This window comes from Lissotriton vulgaris, chromosome 11 (assembly GCF_964263255.1).
Source record: "Lissotriton vulgaris chromosome 11, aLisVul1.2, whole genome shotgun sequence".
Taxonomy (NCBI): Eukaryota; Metazoa; Chordata; class Amphibia; order Caudata; family Salamandridae; genus Lissotriton; species Lissotriton vulgaris.
This window is the reverse complement of record NC_141699.1, coordinates 143,893,331-143,909,078: the sequence shown is the minus strand read 5'-3', so window position 1 is coordinate 143,909,078 and position 15,748 is coordinate 143,893,331. Positions and strand designations below refer to the sequence as shown.

The following is a 15,748-nucleotide window of genomic DNA, read 5'->3' as shown; positions in this document are numbered from 1 at the left end:
CCGAAATGTTGACTGCAGTCATATCTATCTTCTCAGAGTACAATTATTGCAAGAAAGTTACAGGCTAATGGAGATGAAGAAACTGCTGCGGGATTATGGAATAAGAGGATTCAACGTCTCTAATGACAGACCGATGATGGTAAATTAAATGCTCTTCATCAGACATATCCCCTACATGTTAAGAAATTAAGTATGGTAATGTGCGTGTATGCCTGCGCTTCTGTACTCAAAAACAGTGGAATATGTTAGTTGTGTTGTTAAAAACATACTTGTGGGATTTCAGTGCACTTGTAGACACCGAGGTGAGCTAAAAGAATGGTAGGTATATCAATATGGGTAAAGTGGTAGAATTTGATAGTGTAAAAATGGGAAGTGTAGGAAAAAAGAATGTGGCACACCAGAAGTAAAGACAATGAGGTAGAAGAGTAGGGGACACAGAGTGATGGTTGTTTTATTGTTCACTCTCACTTACCTTCACTGTTTCTCATTTTTTCCCTAGATAACTAATCTTGAGTCTGTGTTGCTTGTTTTCAAGTTCAGAAAGGTTATTTAATATCATAAGGAGAGCGAAGAAATAAGAGCTACTTGTTCCTTTACCATGTAACAAATCTATCAGAAGCAATCTGAGCATTTCAGATACGCAAATAATATTAATAGCATAAACACAAAATTAATAGTGGGTTGTAGATTTAGGTTGTGAATGCATTCTCTTGTGAGTTGCTATTGACATGACGTTTGGGGGTGTAGGAGGGATTTTTTCTTCAGTATATTTCAGTTGAAGGAGAGTGTGGCCCTGGTGATCATGTCCTGATTTCAGATAAATTGACAATAAGAAAATCTACATAACAGGTTAATTCCAGGGAGTAGATATTGCTCTTCCATCTCGTATGTTAGTGAAAGCCATGGTTGCGTTTTCTAATCTTTTGTAGGGAATTACAGTTGTGTTTCTTGCATGCACAGCTTGGTATATCCTTTGTGACAAATCAATAAGGCTTCCCAAGCAAGGTGTCCATTTTGTTGATATTTTTACTAGGTGGGCAAAAGTGTTCTGGGTACTATTTTAAGAACAAACACTGACCTTATTCCAAAGGAAACTTTGCGGTTTATGTACAGTCTTGGACGTCTACCCCTCACAGTTGGTACTGTACATATATTGTTTGTAAATTGTCTCTCTTGTTTATAGGGGTTAGTGAAATACATCCTGAAGAAAGACACTCCCTCTTCATTGGATGATGCTCTCAAAGTTGTCACTGCCTATATGCTGCCCACCGTGGAGGTCTACCTTCTCAAGATAATTTTTCTGATTCAAAAAAAGCAGGTATGGCTTACGAGTAGCAGGCATTGTGATTGTAAATCCTATGTATTCTACAGAATGGGAATATTTGAATTCACTTATCTGTTCTATTACTGTGGCTTGACTGTTGTAAATCATGACGATTCATGAATCTGCAAACAGCCAGGTGAGACCTTAATACACTCGCTATGTGTACTTGAAGACTGGCTGTATAATAATCTGGTGAAAAATTCGGATATTGTCTGCATTTACTTCCAATTGCGTCGTGGCAGAGGGAGACACACCTGTCCTGTGACATCTGGTAAAAGATATATATTTTTTAGATTACTGTTTGAAAGGGAACAGTTTTAGAAGCTAATGACAGTTTGTAATAAGCCAACAAAAAATATGTTTAGGCAAAATGTAAAAGTTTTTTTCATTTAATTATGTAAACATTTGATAGACTGATGCAGTTTTTGTGGAACCTTGTGCTTGGAAAACATGCTATGTTGTCTTGAAATGCCATGGACTTGGGGAAGAGTTTTAGGGTACTTGTTAGCACATATCTCATTGAAGATAGCAGTGTCTTTATCCTATGGAACAGAGTACAGTTTCTTCTGCCATGAATTTCCTTACAGGTGGCTTACATTTAGATAAACGTTAGGTGTTCTTTTATTTTTTGTCTCTCTTCAGAGGCTTGCTATTGGGTACTAACTTTGTAGTTAGATTTCTTAAGTCGTGAAAGGAATCTGCATTTAAAATCGAAAGTTATATATATATTTTTTAAAACACATTTTATTTGTCAAGCTTCACATAGATTGCAGGGCCCTGTACTCCAGAGGCTACTGCACAAATCAAATATACAGTAAATTGACTTTGACTTTTATGAACAATAAACAAAACACATTATAACACCCCCCAACCCCCCACACCCGCCTCCCCCCAGATTGCGCCCGGGTCACATAAATCCATCCATTTCACATCTGCACACCCAGGAATCGCAGTCCCTCTGGGTCGTCCCGCCCCGCCGCTGTTCAAACATGGGAACTGAATACGCATCAGTCCGGCAAGCGTGCCTCCATCTCCGGTGGGGGGTCCGGGTCCAGGTCCAGCCCCCGGTAATCCGCCCACCTGTGCCATATCTTGTAATGTTTGCGCGGGCATCCCCTGGCAAGAAAGACAGGTTGTTCGAGCCCCATGCAGAAATCAAGCCCGTTTTGCCATGCGTCCACACACGGAGCCCTGGGTGCCTTTCAGGCCTTAGCAATGTCTCTTTTCGCTAGTGTGAGACCTAATAGCAGGAGGTGTTTCTTGTAACGATTACCCCCCACTCCCTCCATGATGTGTAGCAGGGCCATACGTGGCGTACAGGGGAGCTCCCAGCCCAATACCTCCTATAAGCAAGAGTATACCCCCCTCCAGAATCTATGTAGTGAGAGGCAGTCCCAGACCGTATGTAGGAATGTACCCTCCTCCCGTTGACAGCGGAGGCACTCAGGCGATGCAATTAATCCTGCCTGCCACAAGCGCTTCCTGGTAAAGTACACTCTGTGTAGATATTATAACATGCACTAACCGCAAGCGTGTTGCTATTGCCGCCCCTCGCGGGCTCACTAGAGCCTCAGCCCAGTCCTCCTCCTCTAATTCACCTACATCGCCTCCCATGCATGCCTGAGCATCTGTAGGTCTGTGGAGCAGTGGATGACCAACGTTTGGTAAATGCAGGATATCTTGCGGTCTGGAGTTCCCCCATGAAGACCTTCGCCTCAATGGGGCTAAGTTAGGAGAGCGACTCCAGGCCTTCAGGGCTGGGGACAAGGGCATGCCTAAACTGAAGAAAGCGGTAGAATTGAGCTCGCTGCATATCTTATTCTTCTGCAGGTCTTAAAATGACTTGAGGGTCAGATTCCTCACAACATCTCACAGAACCGAAACGCCTATTGCGTCCCATCCCCGGAAGCCCTGCAGTGCTGCCAACTGAGGCAGGCGTCCATTGTCCCAAAGAGGGGTCGCACAGGTTAAGGTATTACACCACCCCATCCTACGCAGTGCCTGTTTCCAGACGGAGAATACCACTCGCATGGCCGGTGGCAGAGGCCTCCGAAACGGTGCGGAATACAATAGTGTATGTAGGGAATAATGTCCCATAAGCTGCCGCTCAACCGCATATGCCGGGTCCCCCCTGTCTACATACCACCACTCATTGAGGACCAGCAGATGTGAAGCTTGATAGGAGAGGACACCCGATGTAGCCAGGCCTCCGGAGTAGGTAGGCAAGTAACAAGTGCGCAGGGCCACCCTTATGCTGCCCCGCTCCCACAGGAACTGTCCCAGCGCTGCGTTCACTTGCCGGAACCATTGGGGTGAGATTTGGTATAGATGGTTCTGCAGTTGATATAAGAGGCGGGGAAGCGCCGCCATGTGGAATATGGCCGAACTACCATATATAGACAGGGGCATACGGGACCAGACCTTAAGATCTTCCCGGGTACGGACCCACACCGGGATCAAATTAAGTTCCCAGGATACTGCCGGCTCATCAGACAGAAAGACCCCCAAATATTTCAGCCCCCCCACTGCCAGTTGAATCGATGCAGCCCATGCTCCCAGCCTCTGTCGACCCCCCAGGACCCATTGCGTAGATTTCCGTGGGTTCATGTATAATCCTGAGGTTTCCGCAAAGATCTGTAAAACACGCAGCAGCCGCGGCCCGACCTGTCTAGGGAGGTAAGGAAGAACAGGACGCCGTCCGCATATAATGCTATTCTGTCCCAGAGCCCCGGAGTCCACTCAAAACCCCTAAGCTGGACATCCATGCGAAACCCCTAAGCTGGACAGCCAGCGGCTCCATGGCGAGCGCAAAGAGATAGGGGGAGAGGGGGCAGCCCTGTCGCATACCCCACTGGATAGAAAAATAACGAGAAATCGTTCCTCTCACCCGCACCGACGCCGTCAGATCATTGTACAGCAGCGTTAGATAGGCCAGAAATTTCGGGCCGAAATTAAGTCTCTGCAGGAGAGCAAATTGATATATTCAGCTTAGGGAATCCAAGGCCCTGTCCATTTCAGCCAATAAGAGCGCCGCTGGCTCCCCCTGCCACGTGTGCGCGCCTGATGTTGTGGCGGGTCGCCCTCTGGGGCATAAACCCAGCCTGGTCCGGATGTACTAGGGTGGGAATGTGTGGGAGAAATCGGTTAGCCAGTGCCTTGGCCAGGACCTTCGCCTCCACATTTAAGAGTGAGATGGGACAGTAAGATGCGTGTTGCTTGTTTTTTAAAAACTCACTGGGGAATCCGTTCGGTCCCGGGGCTTTTCCAGGATTCAGCTCCCCAAATGCCGTACCTATTTCCTCATCTGTCAGTGGCCTGTCTAAGTGGTCCCTCACCTCATCCGATACGGCCTTAGGTGGAAGGTCGTCTATAAATTTGGCTATGACCTCGACAGTGAGGTACTCCTTTGGTGCGCATAGGTCTACATAGTACGCGGCAAAGCTTTCTGCAATAGCTGACTGCTCAATAAGTGGCGTCCTTGTGGGGCTCAGGACTCTCAGCAGAGCCTGGGAATGGCAGGCACCCAGGCATAATCGATGCAGTATCTTGCTGCATTTGTCCCCCCATTGGTAGACCCTACTTCTCTTTGCCAGCCAAGCCTGGCGGGGCTCATCCATCAACAGGGCTGCATAAGATTGCTGAGCTAAAATTAATTGCAGACGCGCTCGGCTGCCATCTAACTCTCTGCTCCTGCTTTCCAGCGCATCTACAATCGCCTCCAGACGCACCAACTCCGTCTTTCGATCTCTACATGCCACCGCGCTCCAAGACATTTCCACCCCTCGTAACATGGGTTTTAATGCCTCCCACAGATCTGCTGGGGACGGGACTGGCCCCACATTTGCCGCTATATAGTGATCTATTGCTATCTCTAGGTGCTCCCTGTATTCCTCTTTCTGCAAATACCACACCGACATACGCCATCTGAGTGGCTGATGCCCCCGACCAATCCGAAATGTAAGGGTTACCAGCGAACGATCTGACAGGCCCCTGGGCAGAATATCTGCCGACTCCACCCTCTGCCCTATCCCCTTAGGAACAAAAAGATAATAAAGTCTCGAGAAGGAACCATGTGTCGCAGAGAAGTAGATCTGAAAGAAACAGGTTAGTATTAGATTCGTTTTCCAGGGTAAATACTCCAATTATACAGGCATAATCATTGTAATGCAACACATTTATTTTATTTTTTCATTATTTTTATTCTTTAAGTTACTTCTTCATTTGGTATTTTCCTTTTTTCATGATTTTTTTTATATAAAAGATTTATACCTCAAAAAGTATAAAAAAATTACTCAAAATACACAATTTATTATTTCAAAGCTTCTATACAATTAACACCAGGTAGAGAACAGTACCACACATACCACTTTCACTCTGTCACATTCACAACTTCACATATCTGGGTTCTATATACACGTCTTATTAGATGTTATCTCTGTTACTTGCGCGTTGGTAGGCGTCGTCCGCGGCTCCGCGTCCGTCGTCAGCGACGTGATGACGTCGTCGGAGTACTTAGACGCCGCCTCCGCGCACTGACGTCAGTTCTTCTTTTTTCCTCCAGCAGCGCAGATCCGGGAAAAAGTGCTACCCATAGTCACTTTTTTACTAACTTTTTCGATCCTTTTGATCATTTTTCAGAGTCTTCGACTCCGAACGGTGCCAGTAGGGATGCCTGGATTTAAACCCTGTGAGGACTGCAACCGACTGATGTCGGTTACCGACCCTCACCGCCGGTGCCTTCACTGTCTCGGCTTCAACCACGACGACAAGGCCTGCTCTGACTGCCGAGCCCTGACGTCGAAAGCTAGGCGGGAGCGGTCCTGCAAGCGGCTCGAGCTCCGGCAGTCGGCCCGCGCCGCGAGAGGTCCCTGTCCGGACGGAGGTCGAGGGACCAGTCGCAGGGTCGGAGCCATCATAGCTCCTGGAGTCACCATCGGTCTTCGGGCTCGAAGTAGTCGGGTAAGCACAAGAAGTCGAAGTCGCGGGCGTCGCGGCCTGCTTCATACCCTCTGGTCCCTAGGCAGGACGCGATGGCAAAGGAGATTGAGCGCTTCATCGTGGCCATGAGGTCTCTCTCTCCTCCGACGGGCTCCGTGGCGCATTCGGGACCAGTGGACCCGTCTGGGGGCCCCAGCGGGTCGGGTGCTTCGGCCTGACGCCGGCGGGTGCTGCGGCCCGACGCCGCCGACTCCTTCGGGCCCCGCTGGATCTGCTTCCGGATCCGGGTCGTCGCCGGTTGACCTGACGACCTCACCGGCGCCGATCCCTAGGGTGTCACCTCCCGCGCCGCCTTTGGGCGATGCAGTCTCCGATGCCTCCCTCGATCCGGTTCCGGCGTCGGAGCGGCGCCGCTGGGTGCCGCTCTCGACGCTGCCTGGAGAGTTCTACTTCAAGAACCGGCCCCATCCTTTGACAACCCTGATTATCAGGAAATGGGTGATGAAGAGTATTGGGAGGGGTCTGAGAACCCTCTGACACGTGAGTGTCAGTCCCAGCAGTACTAGACAGGTGAACTTGGGAATGCCAGTGGTCTTCACTCACCTCCTGCTACGGAGGAGGGGGCAACCTACAGTGTGGTGCTGACGCGGGCGGCAAAGGCCTTGGGCCTTGAGCTCCCCGTCGCGGCCGTGAGGACTAACCTCCTCACTGAGGTCCTTAAACCGCAGTCATGCTCGGCTGAGCCCCTGCTGCCGTTTAATGAGGCCTTGACTGACGTTCTTTTGGGCACTTGGTCCAGGCCCACTACAGGTCCGCCTGTAGATAGGAACTTGGCAAGACCCCACCACCCGGTCCCGGGCGACCCTTGTTTCCTGTCCACCCATTCCACCCCTGAGAGCCTGGTCATTCTGGCCTCCAACTCACAGACCGATTTCCCGACGGTTCCGCCCGATCGGGAATCCAAGAGGTACGAGCAATACGGCAAGAAGGTATTCTCTTCCCTGAGTTTGGGACTGCGGCCTTCCAACACCGCGTGCCTCTTGAGCCGCTACACCCACTCTCTGTGGGACACGGTCGCGGACGTGCTGCCAGAATGCCCGGCGGAGGTCAGGGCTAAACTCGCCAAAGCCCTTACGGAGGGTCGAGATGCAGCACGTTTTTCCATCCGGTGTGGACTGGATACCACTGACTCACTGGGCAGAGCGATGGCAACGACGATGGCGATTCGTCGCCACGCCTGGTTGAGGTGCGCCAACTTTTCGGCCGATGTCCAGAATACACTCATGGACATGCCGTTTGATGGCCGTCGCCTTTTTGGCGACAAGGCAGACCATGCGCTTGATCGCTTTGAGGACTCCAGGGCTACGGCCAAGTCCATGGGCCTCTCGTCCCGGTGCCAGCAAACGGGTGCCTTTTGCTCCTTTCGTGGCCAAGGAAGGGGCGCCCCCACACGTGCTGCCAGCCACGCACCGCAGACTAGTTTCCAACGCGGTGGCGGCCGTGGAAACCGCCGTGGAGGCGGTCGGGGACAACGGCGAGGTCAGTCCACACCTACCCCTGCAGCATCTGCCTCAAAACCCTCTTATTTCGAGCTTTCAGGCCCATGTGACGCCAGTGGGGGGCAGGGTTCGCCATCACCTCCTCCACTGCCGTACTGTCACAACGGACAGGTGCTCCCTCCCCTTCGAGGCGACCCCTCCAGCCATGCCACCGCAATACCACCGCGTGTCGGGGGATCACTTGCGACTTCTGCAAAGGGAACTTATGTCCCTCTTGGCCAAGGGGGCCATCGAGCACGTTCCTGGGCCAGAAGTAGAGTGTGGTTGTTACTCCCACTACTTTCTGGTGCCCAAAAAGGGCAAAGGGGGCCCATCTTGGATCTACGGAACGTCAACGGCTTCCTCCGGAAGGAGAAAGTTCAAAATGCTGACACTGGCTCAGGTCTTAGCTGCCCTGGACCCAGGAGACTGGATGGTAGCGTTGGACTTGCAGGACGCTTAATTCCACATCCCCGTCCTGCCGGCCCACCGGCGCTACCTGCGGTTCACGGTAGGCCACGAGCACTTTCAGTTTACCGTGCTCCCCTTCGGCCTTACCAGCGCCCCATGGGTGTTAATGTAATGTGGGATACTTGTATAGCGCACAGTTACTCTACCCGAGTGTCCCGGCGCTGTAGACCGCTGGGGAACCCGTCCTGGTTTTCCCTGTGAGATGGTCCCCTTTTGGGTATCTCCAGGGTGAAACCAGGCATCCCTGGCGTCTGTGGGGGCCGTTGTAGAGATGAGGCAAGCTAATGCCCAGAGTTGCCGAGTGTGCTCCCCGGTCGGAGTGGGCACCGATGCGAGAATTATCAGTCCGCTGATCCTGGTCCAAGACCCTGCCGCGTCGGGAATCGAACCCTGGTCCCGGGCCGTTCTCTGCACTCGGGTCTGCCGCCTCTAACCAGTGAGCCACACCTCTCTACATCACGAAGGTGATGGTGGTGGTCGCAGCTCATCTGCGCAGGCTAAGGGTTTCAGTCTTCCCCCTACCTCGACGACTGGTTGTTAAAGGCGGGCTCGCCCCAGACAGTTGTCAGCCACCTCCAGACGACGGCAGACCTCCTGCACCAGCTGGGGTTCTCCATCAATGTGCCGAAGTCACACCTGTGCCCCTCCCAGAAGCTCCTCTTCATGGGAGCGGTTCTCGATTCGGCGCAGTTTCGGGTTTATCCTCCCGAACAGCGGGTTCGGGATATTCAGGCTCTGATTCCGATCTTTCAGCCTTTATCCCGAGTCTCGGTCAGATTGATGCTGCGGCTTCTGGGACTGATGGCCTCCTGCATCCTCCTGGTGCATCAGGCACAATGGCAGATGCGGGCTCTGCAGTGGTACCTGAAGTTTCAGTGGGCCCAGCATCAGGGCAACCTGTCCGACCATGTCCTGATCTCAGAGGGCACTGCGAGACAGCTGCAGTGGTGGCTCACGGACCGCGATTGGATCAGCGGCAGATCCCTCTCCCTTCCCCAACCGGAGCACGTAGTTGTGACGGACGCGTCCTTCCAGGCCTGGGGAGGCCACATGGGAGAGGCGGAGATCAGAGGCCTCTGGTCTCCGGCGGAGTCCCGGCTCCATATCAACCTTTTGGAGCTGCGGGCGATTCGTCTAGCACTGAAGGCATTCCCCCCCTCTGTCCGGGGGAGTGTAGTGCAGGTGTTCACGAAAAACACCACCGCCATGTGGTACTGCAACAAACAGGGCGGGGTGGGGTCGTGGACCCTCTGCCAGGAGGCTCTGCGCCTCTGGCAGTGGCTGGATCATCAGGGAGTGACCCTGGTGGTTCAACACCTGGCAGGTTCTCTGAATGCCAGGGCGGACGAACTCAGCTGCCGGTGCATGATGGATCACGAATGGCGTCTGAACTCGGACGTGGTGCAAGGTCTCTTTCTGCAGTGGGGAGAGCATTGGTTAGATCTATTCGCCACCGAAGAGAACGCGCAATGTCATCAGTTCTGCGCGTTGGAATTTCCAAGGCGGCACTCGCTTGGAGACGCTTTTTGTCGCGAGTGGAGTTGCGAACTGGGTTACTCCTCTCCGCCTATACCACTTATGCCCAGAGTGCTGAAGAAGATCAAACGCGACCGGGCCCAAGTCATCCTTGAGGCTCTGGACTGGGCATGAAGGTACTGGTATCCCGAGCTATCCAGTATGTCAGTCGATCCCCCGGTTAGTCTGCCTCTTCAAGAGGACCTTCTGTCGCAGCAGCAGGGGACGGTCCTCCACCCGAACCTGTCCAGTCTCCACCTCCATGCTTGGAGATTGAGCGGCGGCAGTTGAGGCCATTTGACTTGCCTCCTGAAGTCTGTAACATTCTGGCAGCCAGGCGTCCCTCCACAAAGTCGGTATACGCCTGCAGGTGGAACAGATTTGTGGCATGGTGCACAGCAAAGGCTGTGGATCCTCTCTCTGCCCCTCTTTCTGAGGTTCTTCTCTTCCTTCTTTCTCTTGCCCGGCAGGGCTCTGCTCTGGGAACTATCAAGGGCTACCTTTCTGCCCTTTCAGCCTTTCTAAGTCTGCCTGATCAACCATCTTTGTTCAAGTCCCCTATTGTAACTCGTTTTCTGAAAGGCATCACACACATGTTTCCCCTTGTTCCGTTTGTGATGCCTCAGTGGGACTTGAACCTTGTTCTTACCTATCTGATGTGTGCTCCCTTTGAGCCACTTCACAACTGTCCTCTCCGCCTTCTTACTCTGAAGACTGCCTTCCTGGTTTACAATACCTCTGCCAGGAGAGTGAGTGAGCTCCAGGCTCTTTCTTCCAAACCTCCTTTCCTTTCTGTCCATCCGGACAAGGTTGTGTTGCGGACTAGACCCTCTTTCCTGCCCAAGGTTGTCACTGCCTTCCACATCGGGCAGTCTATCACCTTGCCCACCTTCTTTCCGCCTCCGCATCCCTCAAAGGAGGAAGTGTGGCTCCACCGTCTGGACCCAAAACATGCGCTTTCGTTCTATCTAGATCGCACATGCCAGTTCCGGGTGGATGACCAACTCTTTGTTGGTTACGTGGGCGCTAAGAAGGGACGGACGGTGCACAAGCTGACCATCTCTCGGTGGGTCGTCTTGTGTATCAAGGCTTGTTACTCCTTGGCGAAGAAGGAGGCTCCTGTTGGGCTGAGGGCCCATTCCACTCGGGGCACGGTGGCTACCACTGCCCTTGGCCTGGGAGTTCCCTTGCAGGACATCTGTCAGGCAGCTAGGTGGGCATCGCTGCACACGTTTGCAAGAAACTGCTGCCTGGACAGCCAAGTCCGGAGGGATGGCTTCTTTGGCCGTTCCGTCCTTTAGGACTTTCTGGTGTGATTATTGGTTTGCAGACCCACCACCGGGGTTGGTATTGCTTGGGTATCTATTCTAAGGTAAGGAATATAATACTAACCTGTTTCTTTCAGATGAACACGTTACTTACCTTCGATAACGATATATCTGTAAGAAACAGTAGTTAGTATTAGATTCCTTACCGCCCCACCCATCCTCCCCGTTCTGCGAACTGATATCTAGGGTTAAGGTCATCCCCTTTCAGGGCCCTAGTTTCAATGGCACCAGTGTTGGTTTTTAACATGGCTCTGCGTTTCTGGCGCGGAAAAGCTGTGTCTAAGAACTGACATCAGCGCGCGGAGGCGGCGTCTAAGTACTCCGACGACGTCTTCACGGCACCCACGACGCCTACCGACGTGCAAGGGTACTGCTACACAAAAATTTCCGGGTCCAGTCTGGCGCCTGGGGATATTCTAAGGTAAGGAATCTAATACTAACTACTGTTTCTTACAGATATATCGTTACCGAAGGTTAGTAACTTGTTCGTATAGTCTCTACTGATTCCATGTAGGTGCCTCCAAGTGTCAACCCAATCAAGTCCCGTCCCCAGAGAGTGTAGTTGCGTGGGGGACCAGTCTATACCGCGCCCCCACTCCTCCATCTGTCGCGGCCCTGTTCCATCACGTCATTCCAGTCTCCACCCACTACCGAGAGCGTGTCCGGCATATCCCCCCAGAAGTTAAGGAGTCTCTCCTTTAAGTTCCATTGCAATGGCGGGGGATTGTATACGCTGCCCAATGTTGGTGACCTCCCCCACTTGGCCCTGAATAAAAATGTATCGCCCTTGGGTGTCCGACCTGTGCTTCTCATGGATATAGGGGACCCTGCGGTGAATCAATATTGCTACGCCCCTCGAACCCCGTGTGAAGCCCGAAATGGAAGAAGTGCCGATACCCGTACCTCTGCAGACACAGGGCCTTTGTACCCATTAAGTGTGTTTCCTGTAGCAGAAGCACGTCGGCCCCTGCTCGTTTGGCATATTGAAGTATGGCCCCCCGTTTAATCTTGTCTGGGACTTCGCAAATGTTCCAACTAATGATGCATAGGGCACCAGGGGGTCACCCACTTCCCAGTCGTCATGCTAGACATCCCGATAAGCTTGTACAATTATGGCCGGTGGGTGCGTTACCCAGTGTGTGTGTTGTGCTACTATAAGTCATCGTAAACGCGCAATCTAAAAGCCCCCCAAACAATGGATGTGTAACCTGAAAACTAAAACAGTCCCTTCCTCCCCCGAACAAGCCCCCCACCCCATACCTCAAAAACGCTGAAGTACCTGTCGCGGTGGGGTTGGCAGTCTGCTCCCAACTGGGGGCCGAGGGCCGCCCCGGCAATGTATCCCCAGCTGACAGCCCATTACTCTTGTGTCCCAACCCCCACAGGCGCAAACTGAAGGGGATACAGCCCACATAGCACATCCCATCCACCATCCAGGTGAAGCATTCATTCAGCTCTTGGCGGCCATGAACGACTGGCGTTGCTGCTGCACCAGTCGTGTATAGTCTGGGAAGATCAGGATGCGGTGATTGTCATACAGCAGTATTTCCTTAGCCTGGGCCTGCTGCACTATAGCATCACGGTTGTGGTAGTTCAGGAGTTTTGCGATCACTGCCCTTCGGTGGGCTCCCACTGGAGGCTTCTGAACCAGCGCCCTGTGGACACGTTCCACGACCAAGCACCGAAACATGGCGTCAGGGGGAGCCAACTTTCCAGCCATTGTGCGAGGAAGCGCTCCATATTTCCATTCTCGCAGCCCTCCGGAAAGCCAACAAAGCGCAGGTTGTTCCGCCTGGGCCCGCCCCTACGCATTCTCAACCCGAAGTGCAAGGCCCTTCTAAATGTTTTCCATGTTCGCCACCTTCTGCAGGCAGTGACATAGTCCTCCACGCCAGAGATGCGGGTCTCAGTCTCGGTGATGCGGGCTACTGCATTCCGCAGATCTTGACGCAACAGCATGACGTCTGAGTCCCCCGCACCAATCTTGGCATCCAGTTGTCCGGCCCGGTCTCCTGCTGGCCCCCCGCTGCTGTTCCCGGGCCAGTGTATTTATCAATCGGCTCATGCTTGGTGGTGCTGCTGCCTTTGTCTCTCGTCATGGCCACTTGCCAGAGGCGCTCCACAGACTCGAATAAGGCCGGACCAACGGCCAACACCGGGACCCCCACAGCACACGTAGCATATCAGGCACCGACCAACCGGGAGAAAGGCACCCCCGATCCAGGGCCCGAGCACCACCAATGCTGGTCCCCACGTCCACCCAAGAGTCTGTCGTGCCCAATCACGGGCGCCTTCCCCCGGGCCCCCTCACGGCCCAATGGACCGTCGAAACAGACTCCGCCAAAGGGAGGAACGGCAACTTCCACCGACACGAGCCTGCCGTCGATCCCCAGGAGCAAGGGGGGGTTTCTCGTCTTTGTTGTGCAAAGGGGCCCCTCGGCCGCCACAACCGGGCCTCCACTGTTCCCAGGGGATCCGCCACCCGTACAGCACCCAAGGATGCAGAAATGTGACCGCAGGGTCCTGCACCAGCCCCGTCTCAGCTCACCTCTCTCGCACCAGGTCTGCGCCGAACATTAGTACGCCATGCGGAAGCCGCCAGGCCCTGCAGCCTCTGTCTTCGTGCCACAAGATCCCCAGGGTATCTCAGACCCGGTCCAGCCACGCGTCCACAGCCCTCTTTGCCATCGCAAGATACTGTTCTGGGGAGGGGAGGCAGGCATCGGCAACATGAAATGGGGCCAGACCACCGTCGGGCCACTGTAGAGCCCCCCGTAGGCTGACCATGCAACTCGATTGTGCCGCCAATCCGTGGACACATACACAGGCTGAGGGGGGGGGGGGTAATGCCGCAGAGGACCGCCTAACTGACCCTGCCCCCGCCTACTGCGTCTCTGCCGAGCACTCCGGTTTCTCGAACGTCACTTCCAAGACCTCGTGGGGGCCAAGGGGGTCAGGATATTAGCAGGATAATCGTCGGGCTGGACGGAGCCCAGCTAGCACACGTCCGCCATGTTGTCTTGCTTTGCCACGCCAATCGAAAGTTATATTTTAACAAGTGGGATGCTATAAGATCACAGCAAATGTAGCCCAAGGCACTAATTGGCGGTCATCTTGCCTGAACCTTGCAGTACCTCTTTTTATATATTTTTTTAAGGATATTATTAGTTTTCTAATCTGCTATGGGTGGGGTGGCTCTTGTGGGGTACAATAAAACATTTATCCCTGTTAAAAGGCGGTTACACTATGTTTGAAAATATTGATTTTAAATCTATTTTTTTTCCCGAGAATGACATTATGTTGCTACTATCAGCAGCGAATACAATTATTGGATTTCAGGCAGTGCCTTTTGTAATTTGCATGTCTGTTTAACAAGTTTGTAGGTTTATGAATTTTATGTTACTGCAAACTGAACTTTTGTTGCTAGTCACTGTTCAGCAGTCCTACATTGAGACATTAAGATTGTGTGGCATAAGCATAATATGTCTGGTAAGTTTGAACCCTCTATTTCAAAGGTTTTTAAAATATGCCACACATTCCATTGGATGACTGAGCTCAAAATGTACTACATGGAAAAAAGTGCCATTTCTTTTACAACCCTTTTTTGGTTTTGCAGGGAGATGAATGCCTGAGTCTGCTGAAGTCTTTGCCCCCTCTTGAAGCAACTAAAATTGTAGAGTCCTTGGAACAGTTTGCACGGCTAACACTAAATGACCACCCAGATCCCTCGGATGAAGAGGTCGAGTTGATTCTATCAATTATATGCATAATTTCACCATTTGGATTTCTAATTGATTTCACTAATTTTAGATACCTTTTAGGCCTCCTAGAATAGCTTCTCTTGTAATATTACAGAGTATAGACTTGCATGTGTACATGAAGAGTCAAATGGAGATAGTCATTCAACGCATAGACATTCCTGTTACCTGCCTAGTTGACACAGAGTGGGATTGCAACAGTCAGCAAATATTGATGCTTTCAATGCAAGCATTTTATTCTATGAACATAATTTCTAGACCTGTAATTTACACATTGGCATGTCTTGTTCATGATCACTTCTGACCCTGTTTTGCTTAACTTTGCCATTTCTAGCTTTGCATTGAGAGTATCTATTATTTTGACTGCTATCCATACTAATTCATATACACCACACTGTGGAAATGACCTGCCTATTTTGCAGTCTAGTCACACTGAAGCTAATGTTTCAGGAGTCAGTTAGGGAGATGAGTGTGCATGATAAGTGTTTTCTGGGGAATAGGAGTGTTTGTGCTATCCACTGCAAAAATGTCCATGTCTGGAAAGGCATATACGTTTAAGGCCTGAGGTTCTGTATGAACTGGCTGTTGTCTTCTCGGATAGGGGTAGGGGGACTGGCTGCCATGGGTGATCAATGGTGGGGACTAGTGACTTGTATCGATGGCTTGCGAGTTGTCTGGACGGGTCCTTTATTACTTTTTTACAAGCATTATTTAAGCACAACCCGGTGAATGCTTCATGGCCATTTGACAAGTGCAGGTTTAAACCAACTTACCAACTCTGAGCTAAAGTAACAGACATGTTATGAACCACCCATCTCCCTTAATGTACCTGAAGGTAATGTGTATTGGGCATTTAACAATACCAGTGACTATAGG

The 15,748-nt window shown here is 51.7% G+C and overlaps 1 protein-coding gene across 1 annotated transcript in view; it reads left to right on the top strand.

The window, feature by feature from the left end:
- The window catches only part of KNTC1 (kinetochore associated 1), a 926,084-nt gene that overhangs the window by 293,729 nt on the left and 616,607 nt on the right, over positions 1–15,748 (top strand). Inside the window, exons 29-31 of the mRNA XM_086942947.1 lie at positions 37–139; positions 1,184–1,318; positions 14,731–14,853. Coding sequence (XP_086799073.1) covers positions 37–139; positions 1,184–1,318; positions 14,731–14,853 — 361 coding nt within the window. The remainder of the gene's footprint in view (positions 1–36; positions 140–1,183; positions 1,319–14,730; positions 14,854–15,748) is intronic.